The sequence below is a fragment of the Chaetomium strumarium genome (genome assembly GCF_033439665.1).
Source record: "Chaetomium strumarium strain CBS 333.67 chromosome Unknown B0T15scaffold_2, whole genome shotgun sequence".
NCBI lineage: Eukaryota > Fungi > Ascomycota > Sordariomycetes > Sordariales > Chaetomiaceae > Chaetomium > Chaetomium strumarium.
In genome coordinates this window covers 1217269-1229678 of record NW_026944430.1, presented here as the reverse complement: position 1 = coordinate 1229678, position 12410 = coordinate 1217269, and the positions used below count along the sequence as shown (strand labels likewise).

The 12410-nt window shown below is 56.9% G+C and overlaps 3 protein-coding genes across 3 annotated transcripts; 1 reads left to right on the top strand and 2 right to left on the bottom strand.

Moving 5' to 3' along the window:
• Nucleotides 1–100: 100 nt before the first annotated feature.
• B0T15DRAFT_95632 (uncharacterized protein) lies at nt 101–1733 on the bottom strand. The gene has a single exon (XM_062871489.1). It carries the CDS (start codon nt 1529–1531, stop codon nt 128–130), a length of 1404 nt encoding a protein of 467 aa, XP_062723837.1. The 5' UTR covers nt 1532–1733; the 3' UTR covers nt 101–127.
• Nucleotides 1734–1884: 151 nt separating this feature from the next.
• B0T15DRAFT_523395 (uncharacterized protein) lies at nt 1885–7645 on the top strand. Its single transcript, XM_062868687.1, has 2 exons — nt 1885–2551; nt 2600–7645. The coding sequence occupies exons 1-2, from the start codon at nt 2165–2167 to the stop codon at nt 7223–7225; spliced, it is 5013 nt and encodes a 1670-aa protein (XP_062723836.1). The 5' UTR covers nt 1885–2164; the 3' UTR covers nt 7226–7645.
• A 1260-nt stretch (nt 7646–8905) lies between these two features.
• On the bottom strand, nt 8906–12237 carry B0T15DRAFT_95578 (uncharacterized protein). The gene is made up of 4 exons (XM_062871487.1): nt 11266–12237; nt 10544–10974; nt 10088–10413; nt 8906–9988 (listed from the first exon to the last, which is right to left on the bottom strand). Exons 1-4 carry the CDS (start codon nt 11954–11956, stop codon nt 9112–9114), a joined length of 2325 nt encoding a protein of 774 aa, XP_062723835.1. The 5' UTR covers nt 11957–12237; the 3' UTR covers nt 8906–9111.
• Between the last annotated feature and the right edge of the window lie 173 nt (nt 12238–12410).

The window sequence follows — 12410 nt, the reverse complement described above, 5'->3', positions numbered from 1 at the left end:
GCATGTGGCTGACGCCCTATCGGAACTCCGTACCGATCCCGCCACTATCTGTATCCTGCCCAGCCTGTCTCTAATTTCTATGGTCATGGACATAAGTAGTTTGGTCTAAAACAGGAGAATGTCCGACTTAGCTATTCTCCACATTTGGTGAGTATTTGAAACCGAGTTCTTCAAGCGTATGAGCCCTTCGCCCATCCAACTCGAATTTTAGCTTGGCTTGGAAGTAGATCTGCCTCTGCCAAACCAGTTCCGGGTCCCAATGTGGCGGTTCCTTCCCCGGTGTGCCCGACCGCGTGATCAAGTCATGGACCGAGTTTATGTACGCAGCATCGCCTCCCTCCGGCCAAACATGGAACTTGGCCCCCTGTCTCTGGGCCTCTTCCTCCTCCCACTTCCTCATCTCCTGGGCGGGCGGCAGCGGTAGTAAATTCGCCCATGTCCTCGCAACTACGGCGGCCTGGCTCTCGGAGAGTGGGAACGGCACCACCTTTATGGGCAGCCTCGAGAAGACCAGTGTCGGGTGGTCGATGTGGAACAGGTGCTGGTACAGGCCGTGCACCCGCCGCCCGTCCGCCACAACTGGCGGCTTGAGCGACCGCAGGAAGGGGAAGGCAAACAGGTAGCCGGTAGCGAAGATGACGGTGTCAACGTCGCGTTCAACCCGTCCATCCTGGAACCGGATACCTCTTTCGACCACCAGGAACTCCTCGATCACCGGAACTTCCTCGGCGCCAGCGTACTCTAGGTTGGCCTGCGGTGTGGGGGACTGCACGGATAGCAATAGCGGCTTTTTGCACACAGAGCTGATTTGCGCCGCGATGTCGAGACCGGAGGCGGCATTGCCAACGATGACGACCTTCTTATTGGCGAATGGCGCTGGAGACCGGTACTGCTTGGAATGAAGAATGACCCCGGGGTGTGCCTGGTGGAATTCACGGATCCCCCTCGCATCAGGAATGTGCACGGCAGTGTAATGGCCAGATGCAACCACGACGGCATCATATGTAGCGCTCGTGGTCTTGCCCGTTCGAAGACACAGAGCGTCAAGATCCCACCGGTCCTGGCCATCCACCTGCCTCAAGCGAACATCCCGCACTTGTGTCGAGAAGCGAATGAGGTGGCGGATATCTTTTGCGTACTCAACCACATACTCCTGGATGTGCACCCTCGACGGGAAAATGAGCGAATCCTGTCGTATCGGAAGATCCGAATACCGCATGAGCGCGCGCGGGATGTTGGTGTGTAAGAGCTCATACATAGGCGATGGGAACACGGGCGCCTCTTCGCCCGGGACCGACAGGGGCGGATCGGCAGGGCAGTCCGCGCTCACCTGCGGCACTTGGAGCGTATCGGAAGGTCTGGGGCTATAATTCCAAACCCCGCCCGCTTCGGACTGCTGCTCAAAAATGTCGATTTTCTTGAACGCATTCTGAGCAAGCAAGTATTTGGCGAAAGCAAGACCGCACGGCCCAGCGCCGATGATTGCGATGTTGCTGACATCGAACTGTCTTACCACTCCTTGCGAGCCCATAGTGAGTCCTTGAGGTAGCGAGCGAAATAAGGAGAGCAACACAGCCTTTAGGCGAAATACACCGATGCAGCAGAACACCGAGGTACTAAGGAAAGGAGCTGTGCTGCAACTTGTCTATCCCGAATCTGCTCTCCTGAGTGATGGGTCGATGAGCGTATTATTACTGCTCCGGTCTCGGTTACCGTTAGGTACTCCATACCGGTAACAACGTCAGGTTGTTCTTGGCTGGGGGAAGCCACTCGGAGCTCAACCTGACCGCCTTCCAATCACAGCGATGATCGTGTGACAGGGGTGCGTTAACTCTAACCAGGTGTAACGTACCTGGTACTAGTTAGTGTCAGCGCGCAGCAACTGAGCTTGCCGCGCTTCGCTTCGTTTTTCTCCAGAAGCTCTGGGAGCTCCTGCTCTCTTCTTTCAAACCACGAACAGGTCAAGACCTAAAAGCTTGCTACCTACTGGTACCTCCTGCCATCGCCTTCCAGAATTCATTTCCTTTCCCCATTTTACGAAATCTCCATCCTCCGTCGCGACCCACAAATGACCTCACCAAGAGCTCCAGCAGCTCCGATTTCCATGACATAGCTGCAGTAGCTGCAATTCTGGTCGACCACAACGCTCTGGCCGGCTTACAGCATGACTTCGGTCAACATCGACAGCGCTGCCCGGCTGGCATCGCAACCGCCTACGCCAATTGCGCAGCTGCATCCGGACTTGCCAGATCAGGTTTCGCGGGTCGTTCGCGGCGAGATCACGATCACATGGCCTTACAGCTCAGTCAACAAGACCTTCGCCTTCTTGCTCGCCGAATGCGACGTGCGCCTTCGACGGGCCAGGGGACAAATTCGGATAGAGCTCCGTGGGCCCAGCGCGAAAGCAGCCTCTGAATGTGGCCTCGGGGCCGGCGATGAGTTGCTCGTTAGCTTAGAAGGTGTGGTGTGGGCTAAGGATGAGTCTCCAGGCCGCATACCTGGCGCAAGGGTGGAATGGCAGCTGCAGTTTAGCGAGAAACTTATCCTCCAGGTATGAGAGCTCAATCGCTTGCTTGTGCAGCATTCTAAACCTGTCCAGGCCAAATCTGGTGAATCGGGCGAAATAAAGCATATCAACACCGACCACAACACAGCACAATCTGCAGACGGCCCTGTACCTGAACCGCCGAAAGCAGCTACCCCCGAGCCAGAACCTGCCACGCTTGAAGTGCAATCTGCCGTTCGGAAGATATCGGAGTTCCCAGCGAACGAATACCCTTCGCCAGCGTTTGTGAAGAGGGCCAGACTTTCATATGGTGCTCTGTTCGAGGGCGGCTTTGATATTTTTGAGGAGGATGGCGGGGTGAGAGGCAAGGGTCGGAAGAGGACCCGGTTTGAGCACGGCAGAAGCGCGTGGAGGTATGCTAGTCAGTCACCTAGCCCCGAGCCTACTTCGCCTATTCAGGATGAGGCCGGAGAGGATGCTTCAGCGGATGTGACACCGCAGCCGTCGCCTAAGCCGCAGACGACGGACGAGGGTTGCCAGACTATCGATATTGAGATGGCGGAGGCTGCTCCGGAACCGGTCGAGACGGCCGGCGCACAACCGGCGCAAACCTCAACTCCGGTCTCCCAGGAAGGCCCGACTGCTCCTGTGCAAGAGGGAGAGGTTACAATACGTCAAGTCGACGATGCGTCCGCTATCCCGACCCCCGAAGAGAAATCGCCCCCTGTGGTCGAAGAGGGACAGGCTAGGGAGGAATCGGCCATGGCTACACAACCGACGACAATTGTAGAACCACAAGGGCGATCTGTCGAGGAACACGCCCAAGATGAGAAGGCCCAAGAGAAGCAGGCCCAAGAGAAGCAGGCCCGAGACCAGCCTATCACGGAAGCCCCGAGATCAAGCCCGCCGCCGCCGAATACTAAGAGCACTCCAGTCGGCGATCCGTGGCCTCTCGGTTCTAGTTTCTCCATGTTTGGCACTAGCGCACCTGTCCGAGCAGAATCGGCACTGAGCCTAGCAGATCAGGTCAGATTCGGCTTCTCCCACATACCGCACACTACACGCCCATCTTCCCCGCGGAGACCAGAGCATGATCACCAGCCTAACGATCAGGAGGAGGACCCATACCCTGTATCCTACCTTAACGAAGGATCAGCTCCCGGGAAGTATGCTGATATGAACACCTACACCAATGACGCGGATGAACAGAGCGACATGGCTGTTCTCGGTCAACCCGTAGCACTAGAACCACCCACGGTAGCGCGTTTCGACCCGGATCAATGGGAGATATCGACCCATTCTCCACATTACAACCCAGTCGAGGGCGGTCACTTCAGCACGGATGCTCTAGAAGGAGCGAGGGTCACAGCGGGACACGAATCACCGCCTACGAGTGGCGTTGTCACAGAAAAGGTTCCTGAGGGCTTTGCCAGCTACGGACATGGAAGCGTATCCGACAGACAACAGGATAGACCTCCGCGGGAAGAACATGGCCACGATGAACAGCTCCTCGTGGAGAAAGACGAGACAATGAGTGAAGACGGGGTCAGCATTGATGGGCAAGAGGAGGAGGAGGAGGACGCCAACTACGAGTATGCATATGGTGAACAGCTTGAGGAAGGCGACTATGATCAACGCGCCTATGAAATCCCTGACGATGATGACGAGGGCTTATCGGAAGAAGATGACGAGGTCGAACTAGAAACCGAGGAACGCTACGGCAATGCGGAGACGTACGATGAGGATAGTGAAGGCGAAGAGTGGGATGAAGATGATGATGAGCAAGGCGAGGAGGAAGAGGATGAATACGAGAGCGGGGAGGAAGACTTTGAGGAAAAGTATGACATGGGGGGGTGCCAGCCTCGGAAAGCAGCTGCGCCTGCGCCACCAGGAGAGCCAGTCGTTATCAGCCTTCTCTCCGATTCCGAAGATGAGGATGAGGATGAGCCAGCTCCACCACCGAGCAAGCCAGCAGCTGCTACGCCGCCTGCTCCTGTACAGCATCCGCGTCCGCCCATCACCTTTAGAAAAGCGTCTCGTCCAACGCCACCTGAGCGTTCGCCCCGCGTTTCAAAGACGGCCGACTCGGACAGCGTTGTGAAAGAGCCTGAGCCTGAACCTGCACCGAATAATATCTTTAGCCAGACCCAGGTCGTCGACTTCGCTGAGCGGTCAAACCAAGGTGCTAGTCAGCAATCGACAGTACCGGCAACTGAAGCAGGTGCCCTTACTGAAGGCAACTCATTCACCAGCCAAGTTCCAGGCTCGTTCGAAGTCTCCAACGCACGGGGAGAATCAGCTCCGCCCCAATCCGAACCTGCGCCGAGTGAAATTTCCTCAGAAGGCCTTTTTGTCTCACATTCGAAGCTGCAGCCCGAGCCCGAGGTCGGGCCCGAGCCAGCGCCGAGCGAGACTTCTTCACAGGGCCTGTTTGTCTCACAGCCCCGTGCTAGGTCTCCAGCTGCGCATGATGAGGATTTTCGCGAAGACCGTCAGGAGCCCAGCGAGAGACCCACAGATGGTGACATGGAGTGGGATCAGGAACAAAACCGGTCTAGGGGCGTTTCTATGAGTGTGGAAGAAATAGAAGAGAGCGAAGTGATTCAAGAAGAAGCGAGATCTCGCGGTGATTCTATGAGTGTGGAGGACATGGAACAGGCTGGGTCTCGGGGTGAATCCATGAGCGTGGAGGACGTAGACGAGGAGGGGAGCCCACACGCCGGCTCCCGGGGTGAATCCATGAGCGTGGAAGAAGCTGGAGAGGGCGAAACTACTCCCCGACCCGTTAAGACTCAAGTCGATACGCTCAGCTTGCCAGATGCAGATGACGATTCCTTCGCCAGCCAAGTCATGATGGAGGACGTCGTGGAGAATGAGGATGAGCATATGAGCACCGAAGACGACCTGCCAAAGGATACCGTCAACCTGGAAGAGCCGTGGTCCACAATCGAGGTTGAAGAGATTGCAATGTCGGAAATGGATGTGGACATGCTTGACGCGGGCTCACCGCTGGTGGAGTCAGCTTCGTCAGTGATGATGGCTTCACAAAGCCCCCAGCCGGGGACTTCGGCCCAAACAGCGGTGTTCGGATCTGATTTCATGGTCAGCGAAGTTGTATCTGAGGTTGCCGTGTCAATTGCTGCGGACGAGTCTATCCCGAGTTCTCAGATATCAGCGGAACAAGAGGCGGAACTCCCTATTAGTACTGCAGATTGGCAAGAACCGACTGAAGCGGCGCGCTTGCAGGAGACACCACGAACAATACTCAAACCGCAAGCTGAGGTTTCGGCAACAAGTGCTGACAAGTCGGGGGGAACAGAGGACCAAGAGAAGATCAGGTCTACGCCTTCGGATGTCATCGAGGGACCCTTGGATGCGCTGCCATCTAAGACCCAGCAGGAGGTGGATGAAGAGGTAACCACCGACATCAGGTCCGCCAATGCTACACAGAGTATTGGTTCGCCGGAGCTTGGAGAAAAGGATGCTATGGAAGATCAAGTCGCTGAGCTCCCTTCTCAGACGGAACAGGACGGGGCAGAGCAGGGGGCGAAGGAAGGTGAGGAATCTGCTCAACAGACTCCGGGGCCTGAGCTAGCTCCGCAGGCTACCTCCGCGGAAGCAGAATATCTAGACGACGAGACTATGATACTTCAGCAACTCACCCAAGAATCCCTCGATATCAGCGTCAGCCTAGCCAGGGGAGCTCTGGCCTCCCCCTCGAAATGCACCCAAGAGCAACTCACCCAGAGACTACAAGTCCAAGTAGCGGAGGCAGCAGAAGGCCAAACACCCGACTGGTCATCGTCTCCTGATCCCAGCGCCAGCCTAGCTAGGGAAGCCCTGGCATCACCCTCCAAGCATGCCCAGGATCTACAAGAATCCGCTGAGGATGAGGCAGCAGAACCTCAAGTACGAACCCGATCACCGTCTCCTGACGCCGGGGCAGCAGTGGCCTCGCTCTCGAAGCGCGGCACCCGGCGCCAAAAGAAGGCACTGGAGCCACTTCGAACGAGAATGAGCCCTCCTGTCACTCGCGCACGGTCGAACAGTCTCCGATCGGATACCACTGCGGAGACTTCCGAAGACTTCAGCGTCAGCCTAGCCAGAGAAGCCCTGGCCTCGCCCTCTCGGCGCGGCGCTAGCCCGGCAGCTACTACTGCCGCGACGCTAAAATCAGAACTCACCAAGCGACTACGCACGGAGCTGCCCGAATGCATCCCGCTGAAGTCCCTGCGCACGTACGTCGACAAGTTCCCCAACGCCGTCGTTGTCGTGACAAGCCAGCCTTCCACGCCGACACGCGCTAAGGGCGGGCCGCGCGAGTATTTCATGTCCTTCCACGTCACAGATCCGTCCACCGCGCCTTCGCAGGTGGTCGAGGTGCAGCTGTACCGGCCACATAAGGACTCGCTGCCGGTCGTCAAGCCCGGGGACGCGATTCTACTACAAAAATTCCAGATCAAGGCGCTGAGCAAGAAGGGGTTCGGACTGCGCACGGGGGTCGAGTCGGCTTGGGCTGTTTGGGATGATGGCGCTGACGACGATGGCGGCGCACCCCAGATCAAGGGCCCACCGGTGGAGGGTTGGGAGACTTATGTGCCATACGTGAAGACGTTGAGGGAATGGTTTGGCTTGCTGGTTGCGGATGAGGCAGCAACGGCGAAGCTGGAGAAGGCGGATCGGAAGTTGGCCGAGGTTGCCGGTGTTGGTGGGAAGTGAACAAACGGCTGGCGCGGATTTGCTAGGCATCATATTCTGAGTTCGGTTCATCATTGAGAGGTGCGTAGAAAAATGGTCACGGGCATCGGGATGGAGTTTCCGGGACAGGGGTAGCTATCTGCTAGGTATGGTAATATGGTAATGGTAGACGGTTATGCGATCTGCACTACCTCCAATATATCCTCGATTGGAGCCCAGCTTCTAACTCCAATCTTGCCTTGCAGCAGCATCGGGTAACCCCTTTCTGGCAGCGTTCTTTGCTTGGCTGGTACCGGGCTGGATGCCAAACCGCTTCCTGGCCAACACAGATCAACCCAATAGTGTAAGCACAAACACGTCTGTCCGCTGAGTTGTTTGCCTCATTTCTTTTCTACGTAACTCTACGTACTGCGACGTCTGAAGTTATGTCATGCCATATCATGCCTCCCACGTCGGTGGAGAGTAACCCCCCACGCCACCATCAGCTGATAGACCCTGTTCAAGGCCAAGACCGTTCAACACGCCCTCGCCCATTGCCGTCCACCCCTCCCTCCCTGGCGCCACGTGGTTGTAGCCGTGGTATCCAGCCGCCTGCGGATCCTCATCTCGGCATTAGGTACAGGTAGCTTAGACTACCTCCCTGGGTAGGTACCGGTTAGTGTATGGACGACCCCCACGTCCTACAATACGAACCGTCCTATAACTAAACCCCACGCCATTCAACTACAGCTCATATGTATATCCGTACCACTGCAACAATGCAGGTAAATAAGTACAGATCAGCCGACCGGTCAAGCCAACTGAGGCTGTGGTCGAGCATTAACTACCGTACCTTACACGTGTCTGGAGATGATGGTCATGTTATACACATGTCGATGTAGTTAGTATCATCCCGGTCTTGTATGGCCCCATTCTCTGTGTGGCGTGACACATTCTGCCCGATACGACCACATGAGTTTCCTAGTGTATCGTTGCTGGTCTTTGAAAGAGCAAAACAACAGGACCTAGTACATACATACATACAGTTTATGACGCTAATAAGCAGAGACCTGCTTTTTCTGGGATAAGTTAGCACCATCGTTTCCACATGGACTAACTCTGGCTCTATCCAGCCTCTCCCTGATCCGGCTCTAAGCTCTGCGTGACTGACGAGGTTGAACGTGATGGGGCTGCAGGAATGAAACATAGCTGTAGTTGAGACAGTAAAGATATATATACCTAGCTGTCGGTTAGGTGAGGCATCCTGTGGTGTGCGCCAACTGGTCGATGTTCACCGTGTCAGGTAGCTTGATTTCTTTACCTGGGCTGATGATGTATGAGTATGAGCAGGTCGAGGGCTCCACGGATGCATCTGCCTGAGTGCTGTGCCCCTCCCTGCTGGGATCTTGGACGCGACAACAAGCACATGCGGATTGTAGTCATTGCCACCTCTGGTACCAAACATCTTTAGGAGCGCCAATAAAATGTATTCAACCTCAGTCCTGCCCAAACCCATCCCCCATCTAAGCGAATGCGCTTATCCCCATCGAAACAGGAACAAGCCCGAGATGCTCACCCTCTGGCGGGCTCTTCTTTTTGTCTATGCGCTAACCATACTCGAATAAACCAGCAGTGTGAGAGTGTGTTCCCCCAGGCCCAATGCAAAGTCCCATCCAAGCCCAGTCCAAGCGCGTTTCAATCATGGGGCTGTGCCGTCCAAAGCAAGACAAAGGCTAGTTAAGCAATCAACCAGCCGGGGAATCATTAGGTAGTTAGTAAGAAAAGGGGTCGCAGCGTCAGGCGGTTGTGGGCCGGTCAGCCGAGAAAGGAACACTGCGCTTGGACAAGCCAAGGCGAAGCAGACGAATAAAAGAAACGCTATCCTTCTAAGAAAATGCCTCGTTGCGTAAAGACGCCCCGCGTCTGGTTCAAAGCTGAGGATCGTAGATCTGCGCCTTGATGTACTTGTCAAGAGCCGGGTCTCCCCACTCCTCCCACTCAAGCCACTGGTCCTCGGGCAGCTGGCTCACGCCATCGCGCCGCGCAGCCTTCATGACCTCGCGGGCGACGATGAGACTCGCGTCGCGCACGCGATCGATCCGCGGGTAGATGAGGCCCTTGTGGATTTCGTCGGCGTTGAGCGTGCCGGCGAGGGCTGCAGCCGACGTGTAGATCATGTTGTCCGTCACGCGGCTGGCCTTGGAGAGGATGGCACCGAGCCCAATGCCGGGGAACACGTAGACGTTGTTGCCCTGGTTGGGGTAGTAGGTCACGGCGTGGTCGCTAGTCTTCACCGTGAAGTGCGAGAACGGCGAGCCCGAGGCAAAGATGACGGTGCCGTCGGTCCACGTCACGGCCTGCTCGAAGGTGCATTCCGCCTTGGTGAGCGGGTTGCTCAGAGGGAACAGGATGGGTCGGCGCCCGAGACCACCGGCGTCAACGGACGCCTTGAGAGCGCGGACCACGGACTCGGTGAAGACGCCATAGGTAGCCGTCAGACCGACCAGGGCGGTCGGCTTGACATACTCGATGACTTCCTCGAGGGTGCGGAACTGGTGGCCGTTGTTGTCGGTGCGGGCAAAGTACTTCTTGTGCTCGGCGAGCTTGTCGCCGCGATCCTTGGTCACAAGACCCTTGGTGTCGACGAGCCAGAACTTGTCCTTGGCCGCCTGTTCCGACAGACCGCGCTTGGTGTAGTACTCGACCAGCTGCTTCGCGACACCGACACCGGCGGAGCCGGCGCCCATGAAGACGAGGCGTTGCTCCTCGAGCGGCACACCCGAGAGATTCACGGCGCCAATGTAACTGCGAAGCGGGTGAGAATGGGTAAGTCGCAGTTCGTGGTACGGATTACAAAGTAGGTACGGAATACAATAACCATGTGGGGCCCGGATGAACACTTACCCGCCCAGGACGACGGCACCAGTACCCTGAATGTCGTCATTGAAGCACTTGTAGTTATGCCGATAACGGTCGAGATAGTTGAATGCCTTCTCGCTCTCAAAATCTTCAAACTGCACCACCATGTCCGGGTACACCTCGGCGGCAGCCTGCATGAACTCGTCCATGAACTCCTGCTGCTCGGCAACCGAGGGGCGCTTGGCGCGCAGGCCGAGGTAAAGCGGGTCCTTGAGGTTTGCCTCGTTGGCCGTGCCGCAGTCAAGCACAATCGGAAGCGTCTTGGACGGGTGGATGCCGGCAGCCGCCGTGTACAGGGCTAGCTTTCCAATCTAGGGCATTGGACACACGTTAGCCGACCCATCGCGCCATTGCATTGGGACCCGTCCGCCCACGCCGCCCGCACGATTGAGAATTTGAGAGATTCGCTTGGGGTCCGTGGGCTCTGCCGAGGCCACCTACCGAAATCCCGACGCCGTTCACGCCCAGGTCGCCCAGGCCGAGAATGCGGGAACCGTCCGTCACGACGCAGATCTCCGGGTTCTGGTAGCGCCAATTCCTGAGGATCGTCCTCATTGACTTCCGCTGCTTAATCGAGATGTAGAGCGCCTCAGGCCGCGTGTACAGCGTCGAGTACTGCAAGCAGACATCGCCAATGGTGGGCGTGTACACGAGGGGCATCAGCTCCTTGGCGTTGTCGATGAGCAGACGGTAGAAGAGGTCGACGTTCTGGGCCTTGATATTCGACAGGTACATGTACTTGTCGATGCTGGTCTGCCGGGACCGGATCACTTTGAGCGCGCGCTCGCACTGCTTGCTGGCGTCCTCCATGACGTGCGGAATGAGACCGGTAAGATTCTTGGCTATGCGCTGCTCTGGTGTAAAAGACAGGCCTTGTGGAGGAGGTAAGTTAGCAGCCAGGGCGCGAAGACGAGGAAGGGCTCGCGAGGAAGACATGGTCAGGGCAGGTGAGGGAAGACTGGACGGCGTTGCCTTCTAGGAGTAGAAGGTGCGAGAGAGACTAAAGAAGGAACGAAGTGACAATGCTGCTCGAGGTGAAAGAGCGAAGCGATGAGGAATTGGGGGGAGGGGGGGGGGAGAGACGGGGGTTGGGATTGAGTGGAGGAAGTAGAGACTCGAGTCAGGGACACCGCTCGGGAGTCGGGACTGCCAAGCTGACTCACCCTTATTCCACATGGGCTCGCTGAGCACCTGGTAGCCGAGGGCCTGGTTCTGGCTAATGTATTCGGTACTAGCATATTGGTGCACCTCGGCGTAGTGGTTCTGGGCGTAGCCCCGGAGGACGTCTAGGTTCGCCATTCTCATGGCTTCCTCGATGGCGACAATGTCAACTGACGACATGGGGTTGGCAGCCGAGATGCGACGCGATGACGAGATGGACATGCGCTTGGAGCTAGATATAGACGAGTGTGACGACCGAGCTGACGCCACGGAGGAAGGAGAGATGGACCGAGGTGTGTTGATGTCGGAATTGGATGCGCTACTGTTCGCAGACGACGCCATGGCAGGTGTGAGTGAGGGAAGGGAGAAGTCGAGGAAGGGGAGCCGGGCGAGGAAAACGAGACTGTAAATCCACGGCGCGAGGTCGAGGCAGGGCCGGATCAGATGCAGAAAGAGGGTCCCCTGCTGAGGCGTGATTCTAGCAGTACGTGTATTATTAGAATTACGACTGGGACCGCTTGTCCCCTGGTTTGCAGCAGCGGTCGTCCGGGCCACCAGAGCCTTGGTCAAAAGAAGTGAGAGTTGCAGCGTCCGGCCAACGCGCCTGTTGCTGAGGGCGAGGCGGTTTAAGACCTTCTGAACGCCGGACGCCCGCGACGCGAGCAGCGCCAAACCGGCTCCTCGTTTGACCATGCCCAGCCGACACGGAGAAAAAAAATTAGTGACGGTGATGGACGATGCGACAGTGGCCGGCTTGTGAAGGTTACGCTTCGCGTTTCAAGACAATGCCGGCGTCGAGGGAGCTTTGCCGGTACACGCCTCCCTCATCTGGACCAGAAGGGGCGCGGGAGAAATAAAAGTGGAAAGCGTTTGTCACCTTGTCAACAATTCCGGGCACCCCCGGTAAGCAACTGCGTACTGGTCCGAAGCCAGGAATGAACCGGGCGTCACTCTTTGGCTCCTGTTGAGGAAAGGGGTACACTAGGTAGGTAGGTACATGGCTTCGGTGCAGTTCGAATCGAGCATTCCTTTTTTGGAAAGCACTTACAGTACGGATGTACACACGAGCAGGCTCGAGGAAGGAGTCACCGAGATGACATCCCGGGTGGAGTCCGGAGGGACCGTCCGTTCGCGCCATGGATTTTCA